Raw genomic sequence first — 23,949 nt, forward strand, 5'->3', positions numbered from 1 at the left:
GAGTCAAAGGTCTGTAAACAGGCTTGATTCTAACCAGAGCCTGAACAAACGCCTGAACGTCTGGCACAGCTGCCAGCCTTTTGTGAAGTAAAACAGATAACGCAGAAATCTGTCCCTTCAGAGAACTTGCAGATAATCCCTTCTCCAAACCCTCTTGTAGAAAGGATAAAATCCTAGGAATTTTTATCTTGTTCCATGGGAATCCTTTAGATTCACACCAATAGATATATTTTTTCCATATCTTATGGTAAATCTTTCTAGTTACAGGCTTTCTAGCCTGAATAAGAGTATCTATTACAGAATCTGAAAACCCACGCTTTGATAAAATCAAGCGTTCAATCTCCAAGCAGTCAGTTGGAGAGAAACCAGATTCGGATGTTCGAATGGACCTTGAACAAGAAGGTCCTGTCTCAAAGGTAGCTTCCATGGTGGAGCCGATGACATATTCACCAGGTCTGCATACCAAGTCCTGCGTGGCCACGCAGGAGCTATCAAGATCACCGAAGCCCTCTCCTGGTTGATCCTGGCTATCAGCCTGGGAATGAGAGGAAACGGTGGGAAAACATAAGCTAGGTTGAAGGTCCAAGGTGCTACTAGTGCATCTACTAGAGTCGCCTTGGGATCCCTGGATCTGGACCCGTAACAAGGAACCTTGAAGTTCTGGCGAGACGCCATCAGATCCATGTCTGGAATGCCCCATAATTGAGTTATTTGGGCAAAGATTTCCGGGTGGAGTTCCCACTCCCCCGGATGGAATGTCTGACGACTCAGAAAATCCGCTTCCCAATTTTCCACTCCTGGGATGTGGATTGCAGATAAGTGGCAGGAGTGATCCTCCGCCCATTGTTCCCCCCTGATGGTTGATATAAGCAACTGTCGTCATGTTGTCTGATTGAAACCTTATGAATTTGGCCTTTGCTAGATGAGGCCAAGCTTTGAGAGCATTGAATATCGCTCTCAGTTCCAGAATGTTTATCGGGAGAAGAGATTCTTCCCGAGACCATAGACCCTGAGCTTTCAGGGGTTCCCAGACCGCGCCCCAGCCCACCAGACTGGCGTCGGTCGTGACAATGACCCACTCTGGTCTGCGGAAGCTCATTCCCTGTGACAGATTGTCCAGGATTAGCCACCAACGGAGTGAATCTCTGGTCCTTTGATCTACTTGAATCGTCGGAGACAAGTCTGTATAATCCCCATTCCACTGTCTGAGCATGCACAGTTGTAATGGTCTTAGATGAATTCGTGCAAAAGGAACTATGTCCATTGCTGCAACCATCAATCCTATTACTTCCATGCACTGCGCTATGGAAGGACGAAGAACAGAATGAAGAACTTGACAAGAGCTTAGAAGTTTTGATTTTCTGACCTCTGTCAGAAAAATTCTCATTTCTAAGGAGTCTATTATTGTTCCCAAGAAGGGAACTCTAGTTGACGGGGAAAGAGAACTTTTTTCTATGTTTACTTTCCATCCGTGAGAGCTGAGAAAGGCTAGGACGATGTCCGTATGAGCCTTTGCCTTTGACAGAGACGACGCTTGAATCAGGATGTCGTCCAAGTACGGTACTACTGCAATGCCCCTTGGTCTTAGAACCGCTAGAAGGGACCCTAGTACCTTTGTGAAAATTCTCGGAGCAGTGGCTAACCCGAATGGAAGTGCCACAAACTGGTAATGCTTGTCCAGAAAAGCGAACCTTAGGAACTGATGATGTTCCTTGTGGATGGGAATATGGAGGTACGCATCCTTTAAATCCACCATAGTCATGAATTAACCTTCCTGGATGGTAGGAAGGATCGTTCGAATGGTTTCCATTTTGAACGATGGGACCCTGAGAAATTTGTTTAGGATCTTGAGATCTAGAATTGGTCTGAACGTTCCCTCTTTTTTGGGAACTATGAACAGGTTGGAGTAAAACCCCATCCCTTGTTCTTTTATTGGAACTGGATGAATTACTCCCATCCTTAACAGGTCTTCTACACAATGTAAGAATGCCTGTCTTTTTATTTGGTTTGAAGATAATTGAGACCTGTGGAACCTTCCCCTTGGGGGTAGTTCCTTGAATTCCAGGAGATAACCTTGAGAAACTATTTCTAGTGCCCAAGGATCCTGAACATCTCTTGCCCAGGCCTGAGCAAAGAGAGAAAGAATGCCCCCCACCAGATCCGGTCCCGGATCGGGGGCCATCCCTTCATGCTGTTTTGGTAGCAGTGGCAGGCTTCTTGGCCTGCTTACCCTTGTTCCAGCCTTGCATCGGTCTCCAGGCTGGTTTGGGTTGAGAAGTATTACCCTCTTGCTTAGAGGATGTAGAAGTAGAGGCTGGTCCGTTTCTGTGAAAGGGACGAAAATTAGGCTTATTTCTAGCCTTAAAAGACCTATCCTGAGGAAGGGCGTGGCCCTTTCCTCCGGTGATGTCTGAAATAATCTCTTTCAAATCAGGCCCAAACAGTGTTTTGCCCTTGAAAGGGATGTTAAGTAATTTTGTCTTGGAAGACACATCCGCTGACCAAGACTTCAGCCAGAGCGCTCTGCGCGCCACGATAGCAAACCCTGAATTTTTCGCCGCTAATCTCGCTAATTGCAAAGCGGCATCTAGAATAAAAGAGTTAGCCAATTTAAGTGCATGAACTCTGCCCATGATCTCCTCATACGAAGATTCTTTATCGAGCGACTTTTCTAGTTCTTCGAACCAGAAACACGCTGCCGTAGTGACAGGAACAATGCATGAAATTGGTTGAAGAAGGTAACCTTGCTGAACAAACATTTTTTTAAGCAAACCCTCTAATTTTTTATCCATAGGATCTTTAAAAGCACAACTATCTTCTATGGGAATAGTAGTGCGTTTGTTTAGAGTAGAGACCAGCCCCTCGACCTTAGGGACTGTCTGCCATAAGTCCTTTCTGGGGTCGACTATAGGAAATAATTTCTTAAATATAGGGGGAGGCACAAAAGGTATGCCGGGCCTTTCCCATTCCGTGTTTACTATATCCGCCACCCGCTTGGGTATAGGAAAAACATCGGGGGGCACCGGAACCTCTAGGAACTTATCCATCTTACATAATTTCTCTGGAATGACCAAATTGTCACAATCATCCAGAGTAGATAAAACCTCCTTAAGCAGTGCGCGGAGATGTTCTAATTTAAATTTAAATGTTACAACATCAGGTTCAGCTTGTTGAGAAATTTTCCCTGAATCTGAAATTTCTCCCTCAGACAAAACCTCCCTCCTGGCCCCTTCAGATTGGTGTGAGGGTATGTCAGAAGCGTTATCATCAGCGTCCTCTTGCTCTTCAGTGTTTAAAACAGAGCAATCGCGCTTTCTTTCATAAGTAGGCATTTTAGATAAAATATTTGCAATAGAATTATCCATAACAGCCGTTAATTGTTGCATAGTAATAAGTATTGGCGCACTAGATGTACTAGGGGCCTCTTGTGTGGGCAAAACTGGTGTAGACACAGAAGGGGGTGATGCAGTACCATGCTTACTCCCCTCATCTGAAGAATCATCTTGGGCACTATTATTATCTGTGGCATCATTGTCCCTACTTTGTTTGGACACCATGTCACAATTATCACATATATTTAAATGGGGAGACACTTTGGCTTTCATACATATAGAACATTGTTTATCTGATGGTTCAGACATGTTAAACAGGCTTAAACTTGTCAACAAAGCACAAAAAACGTTTTAAAATAAAACCGTTACTGTCACTTTAAATTTTAAACAGAACACACTTTATTACTGAATATGCGAAAAAGTATGAAGCAATTGTTCACCACAGTGTCTTAAAGCCTTAAAAGTATTGCACACCAAATTTGAAAGCTTTAACCCTTAAAATAACGGAACCGGAGCCGTTTCTACATTTAACCCCTATACAGTCCCAGGAATCTGCTTTGCTGAGACCCAACCAAGCCCAGAGGGGAATACGATACCAAATGACGCCTTCTGTAAGCTTTTTCAGTGTATCTTAGCTCCTCACACATGCATCTGCATGCCTTGCCTTCCAAAAACAACTGCGCATTAGTGGCGCGAAAATGAGGCTCTGCCTATGACTAGAGAAAGGCCCCCATCTGAAAAAGGTGTTCATACAGTGCCTGCCGTTTTTTAACAACAATCCCCAAGATTATAATAATTATAAAGCGCTATAATCTGTCAAATATGCTTAGCAAGTAATCGTTTTAGCCCAGAAAAATGTCTACCAGTTTTTTAAGCCCTTATAAAGCCTTTATTCTCATACTTAATCTAAGAAAATGGCTTACCGGTCCCCATAGGGAAAATGACAGCCTTCCAGCATTACCAAGTCGTGTTAGAAATGTGGCCATCATACCTCAGGCAGAAAAGTCTGCCAACTGCTTCCCCCAACTGAAGTTACTTCATCTCAACAGTCCTGTGTGGAAACAGCAATCGATTTTAGTAACGTTTGCTAAAATCATCTTCCTCTCACAAACAGAAATCTTCTTCTCTTTTCTGTTTCAGAGTAAATAGTACATACCAGCACTATTTTAAAATAACAAACACTTGATTGAAGAATAAAAACTACATTTAAACACCAAAAAACTCTTAGCCATCTCCGTGGAGATGTTGCCTGTGCAACGGCAAAGAGAATGACTGGGGTAGGCGGAGCCTAGGAGGGATCATATGACCAGCTTTGCTGGGCTCTTTGCCATTTCCTGTTGGGGAAGAGAATATCCCACAAGTAAGGATGACGCCGTGGACCGGACACACCTATGTTGGAGAAATATTTCAATTTGAAAATTTTTAATCTGCCCCCTACCAGCTGAGCTGGAATGAGGGCCGCACCTTCATGCGGACTTGGGGGCTGGCTTTGATCTTTTAAATGGCTTGGATTTATTCCAATTTGAGGAAGGCTTCCAATTGGAAACAGATTCCTTTGGGGAAGGATTAGATTTATGTTGCTTATTATGTCGAAAGGAACGAAAACAGTTAGAAGCTTTACATTTTCCCTTAGGTTTTTATCCTGAGGCAAAAAGACTCCCTTCCCCCCAGTGACAGTTGAAATTATTGAATCCAACTCAGAACCAAATAATTTATTACCTTGGAAAGAAAAGAGATAGCAATCTGGACTTAGAAGTCATATCAGCATTCCAAGAATTAAGCCACAAAGCTCTTCTAGCTAAAGACATATATCTAACATCAATTTTGATGATATAAAATATGGCATCACAAATGAAATTATTAGCATGTTGAATCAACTTATTAATGCTAGACAAATCATGATCCGACACTTGTTGCGCTAAAGTTTCCAACCAAAAAGTTGAAGAAGCTGCAACATCAGCCAAAGAAATAGCAGGCCTAAGAAGATGACCTGAATATAAATAAGCCTCCCTTAGATAAGATTCAAGTTTCCTATCTAAAGGATCTTTAAAAGAAGTACTATCTTTAGCAAGAGTAGAGATAGCCCCATCAACTTTGGGGATCCTTTCCCAAGACTCCAATCTAACTGCTGGCAAAGGATACAATTTTTTAAATCTTGAAGAAGGAATAAAAGAAGTACCAGGCCTATTCCATTCTTTAGAAATCATATCAGAAATAGCATCAGGAACTGGAAAAACCTCTGGAATAACCACAGGAGGTTTATAAACAGAATTTAAACGTTTACTAGTTGTAATATCAAGAGGACTAGTTTCCTCCATATCTAATGTAATCAACACTTCCTTTAATAAAGAATGAATATACTCCATTTTAAATAAATAAGAGGATTTGTCAGTGTCAATATCTGAGACAGGATCTTCTGAATCAGATAGATCATCATGGGGCTGGTCATTTGAAATTTCATCAACTCTATGAGAAGATTTAAAAGACCTTTTACGTGTATTAGAAGGCGGAATGGCAGAAAAAGCCTTCTGAATAGAATCAGAAATAAATTCTTTTAAATTTACAGGTATATCTTGTGCATTAGATGTTGAAGGAACAGCACCAGGTAATGAACTACTACTGGTGGATACATTTTCTGCATGTAAAAGTTTATCATGACTATTACAAACCACAGCTGGAGGTATAATCTCCACAAGTTTACAACAAATGCACTTAGCTTTGGTAGAACTGTTATCAGGCAGCAGGGATCCAACAGTGAATTCTGAGACAGGATCAGATTGAGACATCTTGCAAATATAAGAGAAAAAAACAACATATAAAGCAAAATTATCAATTTCCTTATATGGCAGTTTCAGGAATGGGAAAAAATGCAAACAGCATAGCCCTCTGACATAGAAAAAAGCAAGAGACAAATAGGAATGGGGTCTTAAATAATGAAAATATTTGGAGCCAAGTATGACGCACAACAAACAGAAAAATATTTTTTAGCTGCAAAAACGTCCGGAAACGACACTCGCGTCATAGATGACGCAATCTTGTGAAGGACGTATTTTGCGTCAAAGAATATAACTTCGAGACAAAAATTCTCGCACCAAGAATGACGCCAGAAACTTTGGCATTTTGTGCCCTAGCGAGCCTAATTCTGACCGCGAATTTAAAAGACAGTCAATTTGAAAAAGAGACTATAGCCCAGGTAAGAAATAAATTTTCATAAAAAAGCATTTTCCAGATATGAAACTGACAGTCTGCAAAAAGGAAATATACTGAAAACCTGAATCATGGCAAATATAAGTACAATACATATATTTAGAACTTTATATAAATACATAAAGTGCCAAACCATAGCTGAGAGTGTCTTAAGTAATGAAAACATACTTACCAAAAGACACCCATCCACATATAGCAGACAGCCAAACCAGTACTGAAACGGTTATCAGTAGAGGTAATGGAATATGAGAGTATATCGTCGATCTGAAAAGGGAGGTAGGAGATGAATCTCTACGACTGATAACAGAGAACCTATAAAATAGATCCCCGTGAGGAAAACCATTGCATTCAATAGGTGATACTCCCTTCATATCCCTCTGACATTCACTGTACTCTGAGAAGCGCATATCAACGTAGAAATCTTAGCACAAACTTACTTCACCACCTCCATAGGAGGCAAAGTTTGTAAAACCGAATTGTGGGTGTGGTGAGGGGTGTATTTATAGGCATTTTGAGTTTTGGGAAACTTTGCCCCTCCTGGTAGGATTGTATATCCCATACGTCACTAGCTCATGGACTCCTGTCAATTACATGAAAAAAAAATAAAAATAAAAATAACATAATTTATGTAAGAACTTACCTGATAAATTCATTTCTTTCATATTAACAAGAGTCCATGAGCTAGTGACGTATGGGATATACATTCCTACCAGGAGGGGCAAAGTTTCCCAAACCTTAAAATGCCTATAAATACACCCCTCACCACACCCACAAATCAGTTTAACGAATAGCCAAGAAGTGGGGTGATAAGAAAAAAAGTGCGAAGCATATAAAATAAGGAATTGGAATAATTGTGCTTTATACAAAAAATCATAACCACCACAAAAAAGGGTGGGCCTCATGGACTCTTGTTAATATGAAAGAAATGAATTTATCAGGTAAGTTCTTACATAAATTATGTTTTCTTTCATGTAATTAACAAGAGTCCATGAGCTAGTGACGTATGGGATAATGACTACCCAAGATGTGGATCTTTCCACACAAGAGTCACTAGAGAGGGAGGGATAAAATAAAGACAGCCAATTCCTGCTGAAAATAATCCACACCCAAAATAAAGTTTAACAAAAAACATAAGCAGAAGATTCAAACTGAAACCGCTGCCTGAAGAACTTTTCTACCAAAAACTGCTTCAGAAGAAGAAAATACATCAAAATGGTAGAATTTAGTAAAAGTATGCAAAGAGGACCAAGTTGCTGCTTTGCAGATCTGGTCAACCGAAGCTTCATTCCTAAACGCCCAGGAAGTAGATACTGACCTAGTAGAATGAGCTGTAATTCTCTGAGGCGGAATTTTACCCGACTCAACATAGGCAAGATGAATTAAAGATTTCAACCAAGATGCCAAAGAAATGGCAGAAGCTTTCTGGCCTTTCCTAGAACCGGAAAAGATAACAAATAGACTAGAAGTCTTACGGAAAGATTTCGTAGCTTCAACATAATATTTCAAAGCTCTAACAACATCCAAAGAATGCAATGATCTCTCCTTAGAATTCTTAGGATTAGGACATAATGAAGGAACCACAATTTCTCTACTAATGTTGTTGGAATTCACAACTTTAGGTAAAAATTCAAAAGAAGTTCGCAACACCGCCTTATCCTGATGAAAAATCAGAAAAGGAGACTCACAAGAAAGAGCAGATAATTCAGAAACTCTTCTAGCAGAAGAGATGGCCAAAAGGAACAAAACTTTCCAAGAAAGTAATTTAATGTCCAATGAATGCATAGGTTCAAACGGAGGAGCTTGAAGAGCTCCCAGAACCAAATTCAAACTCCAAGGAGGAGAAATTGACTTAATGACAGGTTTTATACGAACCAAAGCTCGTACAAAACAATGAATATCAGGAAGAATAGCAATCTTTCTGTGAAAAAGAACAGAAAGAGCGGAGATTTGTCCTTTCAAAGAACTTGCGGACAAACCCTTATCTAAACCATCCTGAAGAAACTGTAAAATTCTCGGTATTCTAAAAGAATGCCAAGAAAAATGACGAGAAAGACACCAAGAAATATAAGTCTTCCAGACTCTATAATATATCTCTCGAGATACAGATTTACGAGCCTGTAACATAGTATTAATCACGGAGTCAGAGAAACCTCTATGACCAAGAATCAAGCGTTCAATCTCCATACCTTTAAATTTAAGGATTTCAGATCCGGATGGAAAAAAGGACCTTGTGACAGAAGGTCTGGTCTTAACGGAAGAGTCCATGGTTGGCAAGATGCCATCCGGACAAGATCCGCATACCAAAACCTGTGAGGCCATGCTGGAGCTATTAGCAGAACAAACGAGCATTCCCTCAGAATCTTGGAGATTACTCTTGGAAGAAGAACTAGAGGCGGAAAGATATAGGCAGGATGATACTTCCAAGGAAGTGATAATGCATCCACTGCCTCCGCCTGAGGATCCCGGGATCTGGACAGATACCTGGGAAGTTTCTTGTTTAGATGAGAGGCCATCAGATCTATCTCTGGGAGCCCCCACATTTGAACAATCTGAAGAAATACCTCTGGGTGAAGAGACCATTCGCCCGGATGCAACGTTTGGCGACTGAGATAATCCGCTTCCCAATTGTCTACACCTGGGATATGAACCGCAGAGATTAGACAGGAGCTGGATTCCGCCCAAACCAAAATTCGAGATACTTCTTTCATAGCCAGAGGACTGTGAGTCCCTCCTTGATGATTGATGTATGCCACAGTTGTGACATTGTCTGTCTGAAAACAAATGAACGATTCTCTCTTCAGAAGAGGCCAAAACTGAAGAGCTCTGAAAACTGCACGGAGTTCCAAGATATTGATCGGTAATCTCACCTCCTGAGATTCCCAAACTCCTTGTGCCGTCAGAGATCCCCACACAGCTCCCCAACCTGTGAGACTTGCATCTGTTGAAATTACAGTCCAGGTTGGAAGAACAAAAGAAGCCCCCTGAATTAAACGAAGGTGATCTGTCCACCACGTTAGAGAGTGCCGAACAATCGGTTTTAAAGATATTAATTGATATATCTTCGTGTAATCCCTGCACCATTGGTTCAGCATACAGAGCTGAAGAGGTCGCATGTGAAAACGAGCAAAGGGGATCGCGTCCGATGCAGCAGTCATAAGACCTAGAATTTCCATGCATAAGGCTACCGAAGGGAATGATTGAGATTGAAGGTTTCGACAGGCTGTAATCAATTTTAGACGTCTCTTGTCTGTTAAAGACAAAGTCATGGACACTGAATCTATCTGGAAACCCAGAAAGGTTACCCTTGTTTGAGGAATCAAAGAACTTTTTGGTAAATTGATCCTCCAACCATGATCTTGAAGAAACAACACAAGTCGATTCGTATGAGACTCTGCTAAATGTAAAGACGGAGCAAGTACCAAGATATCGTCCAAATAAGGAAATACCACAATACCCTGTTCTCTGATTACAGACAGAAGGGCACCGAGAATCTTTGTGAAAATTCTTGGAGCTGTAGCAAGGCCAAACGGTAGAGCCACAAATTGGTAATGCTTGTCTAGAAAAGAGAATCTCAGGAACTGATAATGATCTGGATGAATCGGAATATGCAGATATGCATCCTGTAAATCTATTGTGGACATATAATTCCCTTGCTGAACAAAAGGCAATATAGTCCTTACAGTTACCATCTTGAACGTTGGTATCCTTACATAACGATTCAATAATTTTAGATCCAGAACTGGTCTGAAGGAATTCTCCTTCTTTGGTACAATGAAGAGATTTGAATAAAACCCCATCCCCTGTTCCGGAACTGGAACTGGCATAATTACTCCAGCCAACTCTAGATCTGAAACACAATTCAGAAATGCTTGAGCTTTCACTGGATTTACTGGGACATGGGAAAGAAAAAATCTCTTTGCAGGAGGTCTCATCTTGAAACCAATTCTGTACCCTTCTGAAACAATGTTCTGAATCCAAAGATTGTGAACAGAATTGATCCAAATTTCTTTGAAAAAACGTAACCTGCCCCCTACCAGCTGAACTGGAATGAGGGCCGTACCTTCATGTGAACTTAGAAGCAGGCTTTGCCTTTCTAGCAGGCTTGGATTTATTCCAGACTGGAGATGGTTTCCAAACTGAAACTGCTCCTGAGGACGAAGGATCAGGCTTTTGTTCTTTGTTGAAACGAAAGGAACGAAAACGATTGTTAGCCCTGTTTTTACCTTTAGACTTTTTATCCTGTGGTAAAAAAGTTCCTTTCCCACCAGTAACAGTTGAAATAATAGAATCCAACTGAGAACCAAATAATTTGTTTCCCTGGAAAGAAATGGAAAGTAGAGTTGATTTAGAAGCCATATCAGCATTCCAGGTCTTAAGCCATAAAGCTCTTCTGGCTAAGATAGCCAGAGACATAAATCTAACATCAACTCTAATAATATCAAAAATGGCATCACAGATGAAATTATTAGCATGCTGGAGAAGAATAATAATATCATGAGAATCACGATTTGTTACTTGTTGCGCTAGAGTTTCCAACCAAAAAGTTGAAGCTGCAGCAACATCAGCCAATGATATAGCAGGTCTAAGAAGATTACCTGAACATAGATAAGCTTTTCTTAGAAAAGATTCAATTTTTCTATCTAAAGGATCCTTAAACGAGGTACCATCTGACGTAGGAATGGTAGTACGTTTAGCAAGGGTAGAAATAGCCCCATCAACTTTAGGGATTTTGTCCCAAATTTCTAACCTGTCAGGCGGAACAGGATATAATTGCTTAAAACGTTTAGAAGGAGTAAATGAATTACCCAATTTATCCCATTCCTTAGCAATTACTGCAGAAATAGCATTAGGAACAGGAAAGACTTCTGGAATAACCGCAGGAGCTTTAAAAACCTTATCCAAACGTATAGAATTAGTATCAAGAGGACTAGAATCCTCTATTTCTAAAGCAATTAGTACTTCTTTAAGTAAAGAGCGAATAAATTCCATCTTAAATAAATATGAAGATTTATCAGCATCAATCTCTGAGATAGAATCCTCTGAACCAGAAGAGTCCAAAGAATCAGAATGATGGTGTTCATTTAAAAATTCATCTGTAGAGAGAGAAGATTTAAAAGACTTTTTACGTTTACTAGAAGGAGAAATAACAGACAAAGCCTTCTTTATGGATTCAGAAACAAAATCTCTTATGTTATCAGGAACATTCTGCACCTTAGATGTTGAGGGAACTGCAACAGGCAATGGTACATCACTAAAGGAAATATTATCTGCTTTAACAAGTTTGTCATGACAATTATTACAAACAACAGCTGGAGGAATAGCTACCAAAAGTTTACAGCAGATACACTTAGCTTTGGTAGATCCAGCAGGCAGTGGTTTTCCTGTAGTATCTTCTGGCTCAGATGCAACGTGAGACATCTTGCAATATGTAAGAGAAAAAACAACATATAAAGCAAAATAGATCAAATTCCTTATAAGACAGTTTCAGGAATGGGAAAAAAATGCCAAACATCAAGCTTCTAGCAACCAGAAGCAAATGAAAAATGAGACTGAAATAATGTGGAGACAAAAGCGACGCCCATATTTTTTGGCGCCAAATAAGACGCCCACATTATTTGGCGCCTAAATGCTTTTGGCGCCAAAAATGACGCCACATCCGGAACGCCGACATTTTTGGCGCAAAATAACGTCAAAAAATGACGCAACTTCCGGCGACACGTATGACGCCGGAAACGGAAAAGAATTTTTGCGCCAAAAAAGTCCGCGCCAAGAATGACGCAATAAAATGAAGCATTTTCAGCCCCCGCGAGCCTAACAGCCCACAGGGAAAAAAGTCAAATTTTTGAGGTAAGAAAAATATGATAATTTAAAGCATAATCCCAAATATGAAACTGACTGTCTGGAAATAAGGAAAGTTGAACATTCTGAGTCAAGGCAAATAAATGTTTGAATACATATATTTAGAACTTTATAAATAAAGTGCCCAACCATAGCTTAGAGTGTCACAGAAAATAAGACTTACTTACCCCAGGACACTCATCTACATGTTTGTAGAAAGCCAAACCAGTACTGAAACGAGAATCAGTAGAGGAAATGGTAAATATAAGAGTATATCGTCGATCTGAAAAGGGAGGTAAGAGATGAATCTCTACGACCGATAACAGAGAACCTTATGAAATAGACCCCGTAGAAGGAGATCACTGCATTCAATAGGCAATACTCTCCTCACATCCCTCTGACATTCACTGCACGCTGAGAGGAAAACCGGGCTCCAACTTGCTGCGGAGCGCATATCAACGTAGAATCTAGCACAAACTTACTTCACCACCTCCCTTGGAGGCAAAGTTTGTAAAACTGATTTGTGGGTGTGGTGAGGGGTGTATTTATAGGCATTTTAAGGTTTGGGAAACTTTGCCCCTCCTGGTAGGAATGTATATCCCATACGTCACTAGCTCATGGACTCTTGTTAATTACATGAAAGAAATATATATATATATATATATATATATATATATATATATATATATATATATATATATATATATATATATATATATATATATATATACACACACACATTATATAAAATATTAAATTGTTCTTACTTGAAGATTTTCTAAGCGGGCCTGAACTTTCCGAGCTTGTGCTTCAAGTTTCTTATTCTCCTCGCTCACTTCATTTAGCTGCAAATTAACAAAAGTAAAACCATAAAAATAAATTCAAGACAACTGCAATATATAAATGTAGCTTTAATATAATAGGCAGAGTATTATAAAACTAAAAACAAAAGAAACAGACAGCAATTTTCTCAGGATACCCCTTAAAAGTCACAGTACAGTGTTCTCCCAAGGACTTACTTAAAGGGACAGTCTAGTTTAAAATAAACTTTCTTTAATTCAGATAGGACATGTAATTTTAAACAACAACTTTCCAATGTACTTTTACCATCAATTCTGCTTTGATCTCTTGATATTCTTAGTTGAAAGCTAAACCTAGGAGGCTCCAATGCTAATTTCTTAGCCCTTGAAGGCCGCCTCTCATGTGGATGCATTTTGACAGTTTTTCACAACTAGAGGGTGTTGGTTCATGTGTGCCATATAGATAACATTGTGCTCATGCTTGTGGAGTTACCTAGGAGTCAGCTCTGATTGGCTAAAATGCCAATCTGTCAAAAGAACTGAAATAAGGGGGCAGTCTGAGGAGGCCTGGATACAAGGTAATCACAGAGGTAAAAAGTGTACTAAAATAACAGTGTTGCTTATGCAAAACTGAAGAATGGGCAATAACATAATTTATGTAAGAACTTACCTGATAAATTCATTTCTTTCATATTGGCAAGAGTCCATGAGCTAGTGACATATGGGATATACAATCCTACCAGGAGGGGCAAAGTTTCCCAAACCTCAAAATGCCTATAAATACACCCCTCACCACACCCACAATTTAGTTTAACTAATAGCCAAGCAGTGGGGTGATAAAGAAAGGAAAAGAAAGCATCAACAAAGGAAATTTGGAAATAATTGTGCTTTATACAAAAAATCATAACCACCATAAAAAGGGTGGGCCTCATGGACTCTTGCCAATATGAAAGAAATGAATTTATCAGGTAAGTTCTTACATAAATTATGTTTTCTTTCATGTAATTGGCAAGAGTCCATGAGCTAGTGACATATGGGATATCAATACCCAAGATGTGGAGTCTTCCACTCAAGAGTCACTAGAGAGGGAGGGAATAAAAATAAAAACAGCCATATTCCGCTGAAAAAATTAATCCACAACTGAAAAAAATAAGTTTATTTCATTTTTGAAAGAAAAAAGTTAAATCAAAAGCCGAAGAATTAAACTGAAACAGCTGCCTGCTGAACTTTTCTACCAAAAACTGCTTCCGAAGAAGCAAATACACCAAAACGGTAGAATTTAGTAAATGTATGCAAAGAGGACCAACTTGCCGCTTTGCAAATCTGATCAACTGAAGCTTCATTCTTAAAAGCCCACGAAGTGGAGACTGATCTAGTAGAATGAGCTGTAATTCTCTGAGGCGGGGCCTGACCCGACTCCAAATAAGCTTGATGGATCAAAAGTTTCAACCAAGAAGCCAAAGAAATAGCAGAAGCCTTCTGACCTTTCCTAGGACCAGAAAATAAAACAAATAGACTGGAAGTCTTCCTGAAATCTTTAGTAGCTTCCACATAATATTTCAAAGCTCTTACAACATCCAAAGAATGTAAGGATCTCTCCAAAGAATTCTTAGGATTAGGAAATAAGGAAGGGACAACAATTTCTCTACTAATGTTGTTAGAATTCACAACCTTAGGTAAAAATTGAAAAGAAGTCCGCAAAACTGCCTTATCCTGATGAAAAATCAGAAAAGGAGACTCACAAGAAAGAGCAGATAGCTCAGAAACTCTTCTGGCAGAAGAGATAGCCAAAAGGCACAACACTTTCCAAGAAAGTAGTTTAATGTCCAAAGAATGCAAATGGAGGAGCCTGTAAAGCCTTCAGAACCAAATTAAGACTCCAAGGAGGAGAAATTGATTTAATGACAGGCTTAATACGAACTAAAGCCTGTACAAAACAGTGCATATCAGGAAGTATAGCAATCTTTCTGTGAAATAAAGCATAAAGAGCGGAGATTTGTCCTTTCAAGGAACTTGCAGACAAACCCTTATCAAAACCATTCTGAAGGAACCAGGAGAATTTATGAGAAGAACACCATGAAATGTAAGTCTTCCAAACTCTATAATAAATCTTTCTAGAGACAGATTTACGAGCTTGTAACATAGTATTAATCACTGAGTTAGAGAAACCTCTATGACTTAGAACTAAGCTTTTAATTTCCATACCTTCAATTTTAAGGATTTGAGATCCTGATGGAAAAACGGACCTTGAGATAGTAGGTCCGGCCGTAATGGAAGTGGCCAAGGCGGGCAACTGGACATCCAAACCAGATTCGCATACCAAAACCTGTGTGGCCATGCTGGAGCCACCAGCAACACAAAAGACTGTTCCATGATGATTTTGGAGATCACTCTTGGAAGGAGAACTAGAGGCGGGAAGATGTAAGCAGGATGATAACACCAAGGAAGTGTCAGTGCATCCACTGCTTCCGCCTGAACATCCCTGGACCTGGACAGGTATCTGGGAAGTTTCTTGTTTAGATGAGACCCCACGTCTGAACAATCTGAGAAAACACATCTGGATGGAGAGACCACTCCCCTGGATGTAAAGTCTGGCGGCTGAGATAATCCGCCTCCCAATTGTCTACACCTGGGATATGCACCGCAGAAATTAGACAGCAGCTGGATTCCGCCCAAGCAAGTATCCGAGATACTTCTTTCATAGCTTGGGGACTGTGAGTCCCACCCTGATGATTGACATAAGCCTCAGTTGTGATATTGTCTGTCTGAAAACAAATGAACGGTTCTCTCTTTAGCAGAGGCCAAAACTGAAGAGCCCTGAGAATTGCACAGAGTTCTAAAATATTTATTGGTAATCTCGCCTCTTGAGATTTCCAAACCCCTTGTGCTGTCAGAGATCCCCAAACAGCTCCCCAACCTGAAAGATTTGCATCTGTTGAGATCACAGTCCAGGTTGGCCGAACAAAAGAAGCCCCTTGAACCAAACGATGGTGATCTATCCACCATGTCAGAGAGTGTTGTACATTGGGATTCAAGGATATTAATTGTGATATCTTTGTATAATCCCTGAACCATTGATTCAGCATGCAAAGCTGTAGAGGTCTCATGTGAAAACGAGCAAAGGGGATCGCGTCCGATGCTGCAGTCATGAGACCTAAAACTTTCATGCGCATAGCCACTGAAGGGAATGACTGAGACTGAAGATGCCGGCATGCTGCAACCAATTTTAAACGTCTCTTGTCTGTTAGAGACAGAGTCATGGACACTGAATCTATCTGGAAGCCTAAAAAGGTGACCCTTGTCTGAGGAATCAAGAAACTTTTTGGTAAATTGATCCTCCAACCATGTTTCTGAAGAAACAACACTAGTTCAAACATGTGAGATTCTGCAGTATGTAAAGACTGAGCTAGTACCAAGATATTGTCCAAATAAGGAAACACCGCAATACCATGTTCTCTGATTACAGATAGTAGGGCACCCAGAACCATTGAAAAGATTCTTGGAGCTGTTGCTAGGCAAATGGAAGAGCAACAAATTGGTAATGCTTGTCTAGAAAAGAGAATCTCAGAAACTGATAGTGTTCTGGATGAATCGGAATATGAAGGTATGCATCCTGCAAGTCTATTGTGGACATATAATGTCCTTGCTGAACAAAAGGCAGAATAGTCCTTATAGTCACCATCTTGAAAGTTGGTACTCTTACATAACGATTCAAAATTTTCAGATCCAGAACTGGTCTGAATAAATTTTCTCTCTTTGGTAAAATGAATAGGTTTGAATAAAACCCCAAACCTTGTTCCTGAGGAGGAACTGGCATGATTACCCCTGAAGACTCCAGGTCTGAAACACACTTCAGAAAAGCCTGAGCTTTTACTGGATTTACAGGGATGCGTGAGAGAAAAAATCTTCTCACAGGAGGTCTTACTTTGAATCCTATTCGATACCCTTGAGAGACAATGCTCTGAATTCAATGATTTTGGACAGATTGTATCCAAAAATCCTTGAAAAACCTTAATCTGCCCCCTACCAGCTGAGCTGGAATGAGGGCCGCACCTTCATGCGGACTTAGGGGCTGACTTGGGTTTCCTAAATGGCTTGGATTTATTCCAATTTGAGGAAGGCTTCCAATTGGAAGCAGATTCCTTGGGAGGAGGATTGAATTTTTGTTCCTTATTCTGACGAAAGGAACGAAAACGGTTAGAAGCCTTAGATCTACCCTTAGGTTTTTTATCCTGAGGCAGAAAAACTCCTTTTCCTCCAGTGATAGTTGAAATAATAGAATCCAACTGAGAACCAAATAAATGATTACCTTGGAAAGAAGAAAGAGATAGTAATTTAGATTTAGATGTCATATCAGCATTCCAAGATTTAAGCCACAAAGCTCTTCTAGCTAATACAGCTAAAGACATGGATCTAACATCAATTTTGATAATATAAAAAATGGAATCACAAATAAAATGATTAGCATGTTGCAGTAAGCGAGTAATGCTAGATATGTCAGGATCCAATTCTTGTTGCGCTAAATTCTCCAACCAAAAAGTTGAGGCAGCAGGTCTGAGAAGATGACCTGAATATAAATCGGCCTTCCTTAGATAAGATTCAAGCTTCCTATCTAAAGGATCCTTAAAAGAAGTACTATCTTCCATAGGAATAGTGGTACGTTTAGCAAGAGTAGAAATAGCCCCATCAACTTTGGGGATTTTTTCCCAAAACTCTATAGATTTTGCTGGTAAAGGATACAATTTTTTAAACCTTGAAGAAGGAATAAAAGAAGTACCTGGCTTATTCCATTCCCTAGAAATCATATCAGAAATAGCCCCAGGAATAGGAAAACCCCCTGGGAAAACCACAGGAGGTTTAAAAACAGCATTTAAACGTTTATTAGACTGAACGTCAATAGGACTGGTTACCTCAATATGCAAAGTAATTAACACTTCTTTTAATAAAGAACGCATATACAGGTATACCCCGCTCATACAGCGGGTTAGGGACCGGAGCCCTGCTGTAAAGTGAAAACCGCCTTAAAGTGAAACAAGGCAGTGTTAGCTTTCTTTTCAGTGTTTAAAATCTTGAAAACATGTTTGAACTAACATATATTAGGGGTGCAATAGTGCTACGTTTAGTTTAACACTAGCACAGCAAGTATTCAATAAATACTGTACCTGTAAAATAGTGACAATTACTGTAGTTAAATTTGCCAGACTATAGCACTGAGACAAAGATTGCACTGCAATGCTGTTAACAGAGTGAACAAAGCATAACAAAATAGTGCCATTCACTTTTCTCGCAATCTCACGATAATTACAGCACTGTTTCAAAATTCTTGGAGGTTGAACTTCAGCTCCACAAAGCGCTGTATTAGCGAAGCGCTGTAAAGTGAAGCGCTGTAAAGTGAGGTATACCTGTACTCTATTTTAAATAAATAAGTAGATTTGTCATTGTCAATATCTGAGGAAGGATCTTCTGAATCAGATAGATCCTCATCAGAAGAGGATAAATTATTATGTTGCTGGTCATTTGAAATTTCATCAGCTAAATGAGAAGTTTTAAAAGACCTTTTACGTTTATTAGAAGGTGGAAATGCAGACAAAGCCTTCAGAATAGAATCAGAAACAAATTCTTTAAAATTTACAGGTATATTATGCACATTAGAAGTTGAAGGAACTGCAACTGGCAATGTACTATTACTGATGGAAACACTATTTGCATGTAAAAGTTTATCATGAAAACTATTACAAATGACATTTGGTGAAATAATTTCTACACTTTTACAACAAATGCACTTAGAACAGATGTCAGGCAGCAGTGTTCCAGAAGAAACTTCTGAGACAGGATCAGATTGGGACATCTTGCTCAATGTAAGAGAAAAAAACAACATATAAAGCAAAATTATCTATTTCCTTATATGACAGTTTCAGGAATGGGAAAAAAATGCAAAAGCATAGGCCTCTGATTGAGAAAAAAGCAAGAGGCAAACATCAATGGCGTATTGAAATAATTAAAAAAATTTGGCGCCAAGTATGACGCACAACGTAACGTAAACTTTTTTGGCGGAAATGACACACTCGCGTCACTAATGACGCCGCCGTTTGAAAGGTCTCGGCGTCACGTATGACGCCGGAAATGACAAAGTTGCGTCATAAACTTATTTTTTCGCGCCAAAAATATTTTCGCGCCAAGAATGACGCAATAAAGTTTAGCATTTGACGCACCCGCGGGCCTAATCCTCGCAATAGCAAGAAGTTGTCAATTGAAAAAAAGACTAAACCCCAGGTAAGAAATACATTTCTTAAAATGTTTACATTCCCCAAATATGAAACTGACAGTCTGCTGAAGGAAATACATGAACCTGACTCATGGCAAATATAAGTACAATACATATATTTAGAACCTTATATAAATGCATAAACTGCCAAACCATAGCTGAGGTGTCTTAAGTAATAAAAAACATACTTACCAAAAAGACACCCATCCACATATAGCAGATAGCCAAACCAGTTCTAAAACCGTTATTAGTAGAGGTAATGGTAAATTGAGAGTATATCGTCAATCTGAAAAGGGAGGGAGGAGATGAATCTTTACGACCGATAACAGAGAACCTATGAAATAGACCCCCGTTAGGGAAATCATCGTATTCAATAGGTGATACTCTCTTCACGTCCCTCTGACATTCACTGTACTCTGAGAGGAATCGGGCTTCAACAATGCTGAGAAGCGCATATCAACGTAGAAATCTTAGCACAAACTTACTTCACCACCTCCATAGGAGGCAAAGTTTGTAAAACTGAATTGTGGGTGTGGTGAGGGGTGTATTTATAGGCATTTTGAGGTTTGGGAAACTTTGCCCCTCCTGGTAGGATTGTATATCCCATATGTTACTAGCTCATGGACTCTTGCCAATTACATGAAAGAAAAAGGGATTATCTATCTTTTTAAACAATACAAATTCTGGTGTAGATTGTCTAATTTTATTGACCAACTGGATAAACTTTAAACCAAAATTAACATGACATATTTTCAATGTTTGTTGCACAGATTATAATTCATTCAATTTATGCTAAATCATGCAGTTGATTTGTGCTTTGGATTGCTCAATTAACATTTAAATGACAGAAAATGATATAATATTGCACCCGACTACTTTACAATACCACCCGGCTGGCAGTACATAGTGAAATTTTATATGTGAAAAGTAATAGTAACTATACATATATCTATGCAGCAAGCTGTTTTTTCAAGTATCTCATTATAAATAAAAAACACAAAGAAAACTGCTATAAAATCATATATACAAAATATTTATTTCCAAATTAAAATTAAAGTTAAAGTGTCTATAAAAAAGACACAAGGAATGTAAATATATCTGTCTGTCAGTGAGATCAAACAATATGAGGTTCACTTATCACTTGACACCATGGGGCCGAATTATCAAACTCCGAATAAAGCTTGATGCCCCTTGTTTGGTTCGCCGGAAACAGAAGTTATGAAGCAGCGGTCTAAAGACAGCTGCTTCATAACTTGTCCACCTGCTCTAAGGCGGCAAAAAGAAATCAACCCGAACGAATACGATCAGGTTGATTGACACCTCCTGCTAGCGGTTGATTGGGCGTGAATCTGCAGGAGGCGGTATTACACAAGCAGTTCTGGTGAACTGCTTGTGCAATGATAAATGCAGACAACGTATGCTGTCAGCATTTATCGATGTGCAGCGGACATGATACGCTACATTGTATCATGTCCGCTCGCACTTTGATAAATATGCCCCCATATATTATTATTGTAGGATCTCTTATTTGAGCAAAATTTCAACAATTCAAGATATCGATACAAGCAAGCAATAGGTTAATATAAAATATGTTGATATGCAAGATACATTAAAAAGGATGGTCAACAACAGAATTTTTGTTGTTTTAAAAGATAGATAATCCATTAATTATCCATTTCCCAGTTTTGCATAACCAACACAGTTATAATAATACACGTTTTACCTCATATCTAAGCATCTGCAGACTGCCCCATTTCAGTTATTTTGACAGACTTGCATTTTAGCCAATCAGTGCTCACTCCTCGGTAACTTCATGTGCATGAGCTCAATGTTATATATATGAAACACATGAACTAACGCCCTCTAGTGGTCAAAATGCATTCAGCTTAGAGGCGGCTTTCAAGGTCTAAGAAATTAGCATATGAAGCTCCTAGGTTTAGCTTTCAACTAAAAATACCAAGAGAACAAAGCAAAATTGGTGATAAAAGTAAATTGGAAAGTTGTTTAAAATTACATGCCCTATCTGAATGAATCATGAAAGTTTTTTTTAGACTTGACTGTCCCTTTAATAAATGCTAGCGACATATATATAAAAAGTACTAGGGAAACACACTAATTACTGAAAGCGTAAGTAATGTGCATATCAATACAGGAAATTAAACATACAAAATGCTAACAGCGTATAAAATAGTAAGCATTAAGACAGTGCTAAAAGAATGCACTAGCTACTAGCAGCATAAGTTATATACATACTGACGCAAAAAGTAAAACATTTGAATTGCTAACAGCGTATCTGATAAAAAAAAAAACAGCAAAAAAACAGATATAGAAAAATAAAAAAAACCACTTGCCTGGCAAGACCACAGTTCCACAACATGTTACAGGGACACGCCCCTAATCAGGTAAGCTCATTATGTTAATCATAATTCAAAATGTATTATCAACCAAACAAAAACAAAACAAAAAAACTATTATACAGAGCACTGCATCTCATAAATATTTTTAGGTTTACATAGGGCAACACTATCACAAGCTTATTTATTTAATTTGTTTATATAGAGTTATTATTTAACTACAACATTAAAAACAGAAAAATAGAAAGGAATTAGAATTTGTATTTTTTCTTAATTATTCACAACCAAAACACTAGTAGGTTTTAGCAATTTTTTACTCAATATCACAACTGACATCAAGGGAAAAAAAATAAAAAATAAAAGGGAAAAATACACTATTTTTTATTTTCTTATATGGTATCTGTTTTCTCTTATTTGAAGTAAGCCTTAATTAAAAATATGATTAAGCCTTTTTAACATGTAATTGTTCATTAGCGATGCTTCTTGAGTCTAGGGAGAATTATATAAACAATATATATTATAGCCCCTACATATATACCATCACAAACTCCCCAAAAAAGTATCCTAAAAGCCTAAAAATAAGAAATTAGTACAGAAGTAGGCAGCGCCTAGAAAAGGCTAAAGTGGTTATTGCAAATATTAATAAACAAATAATAACAAAATATAAAAATGTATTACACAAATATGTACATATGGTACCCTAATATAAAAAAAGAAAAGGAAAATATAGTCCTATATAGTGTCCATAATGCGTCCAATAGAAAACAAAATATACATACAATCTGTGGTGATAACCCAAGAGGCTTTATGAGGTGTACCCTTCCCCCCCCCCCAAAAAAAAAGGTAGGTGTAGACATATTGTCTTCTAGATGAGGTGAAGTGATCCTGAAACAAGTGGGGGGAAAAATATATATAAAAAAAATAAATAGCAAAAATGTAACAAAATAAAGACAAAAAATAAAAAGATAAAAAATATCCAAAGTGAACCGCAAAATAATGTCTAAGTGCTGATGAAAGTACCTATAAGTAGAAAAATAACATGGTGCAATAATTTAAATGATACCTAGCAATCCCGCTAAAGGATGAGGCTTACCAGACACTAATGTATCCTGGAAACTCAAGCAGTGTATAATCTAAAGGTATTTCAGCCCTAGATAGGGGCCTTTTTCAACAACTTTATGCATCGGCTCAAAAGGAGGAGCCTGCAAAAACCCTTAACACCAGGTTAAGACTGGCTTGATCACAGGCTTAATACAAGCCAAAGCCTGAACAAAACTATGAATAGCAATCTTCTTATGAAACAAAACTGAAAGAGAAGAAATCTGCCCCTTCAGAGAACTGGCAGATAGACCCTTATCCAGACCATCCTGTAAGAACAGCAAAATCCTAGGAATTCTGAAAGAATTCCAGGAAAAACCATGATCTATACACAACGTAATAAAGGCCAGGCCTTATGATATATTTTTATAGTCACAGGCTTACAAGCCTGAATTAAGATTTAAATCACTCATACAGAGAAACCTCTATGTCTAAGAACTAACTGTTCAATTTCCATGCCTTCCTATTTCCATGCCATGGACTTGAGACCCAGATGGAAAAACAGAACTTGAGACAAAAGGTCTAACCACAGAGGAAGAGACCAAGGAGGGCTGCTGGACATCTGAACCAGATCTGCAAACCAAATCCCATGTGGCCAAGCTGGGGCAATCATGATTATTTAAGATATCTCTAGGCTTATCTTGGAGATCACTCTGGGAAGAAATATCAGAGGAGGAAACCGATAAGCAAGCTGAAAGACCAAGGAGCTACTAAAGCATCCACAAACACTGCTTGAGGGTCCCTGGACCTCGCAAAGTACCTGGGAAGTTTGTTGTTCAATCGAGAACCATCAGATCCATCTCTGGGATGCCCCAAATGCCCACAATCTGATTGAACACATCCTGGTGAAGAGACCATTCCCCTGGATGTAGAGATTGGCGATTGTGGAAGTCTGCTTCCCAGTTGATCACTCCTGGAATATGAATCCCAGAAATCAGACAGGAATTAATTTCTGCCCATGAGAGTATTCAAAGTACTTCCCTCATGGTTAGGGAACTGTGAAGCAAAATTTAAACTAAGCGTGCCAAAAAAAAAAAAAAAAAACATGACGCACA

At 38.8% G+C, this 23,949-nt stretch overlaps 1 protein-coding gene across 2 annotated transcripts in view; it reads right to left on the bottom strand.

Moving 5' to 3' along the window:
• CCDC138 (coiled-coil domain containing 138) overlaps nt 1-23,949 on the bottom strand; it is a 160,389-nt gene that overhangs the window by 99,850 nt on the left and 36,590 nt on the right. For both annotated transcript variants that reach the window (XM_053707614.1, XM_053707615.1), the window contains exon 7: nt 13,145-13,222. In XM_053707614.1, coding sequence (XP_053563589.1) covers nt 13,145-13,222 — 78 coding nt within the window. The remainder of the gene's footprint in view (nt 1-13,144; nt 13,223-23,949) is intronic.

The sequence above is a fragment of the Bombina bombina genome, chromosome 3, assembly GCF_027579735.1.
Source record: "Bombina bombina isolate aBomBom1 chromosome 3, aBomBom1.pri, whole genome shotgun sequence".
NCBI classification, from domain to species: Eukaryota; Metazoa; Chordata; class Amphibia; order Anura; family Bombinatoridae; genus Bombina; species Bombina bombina.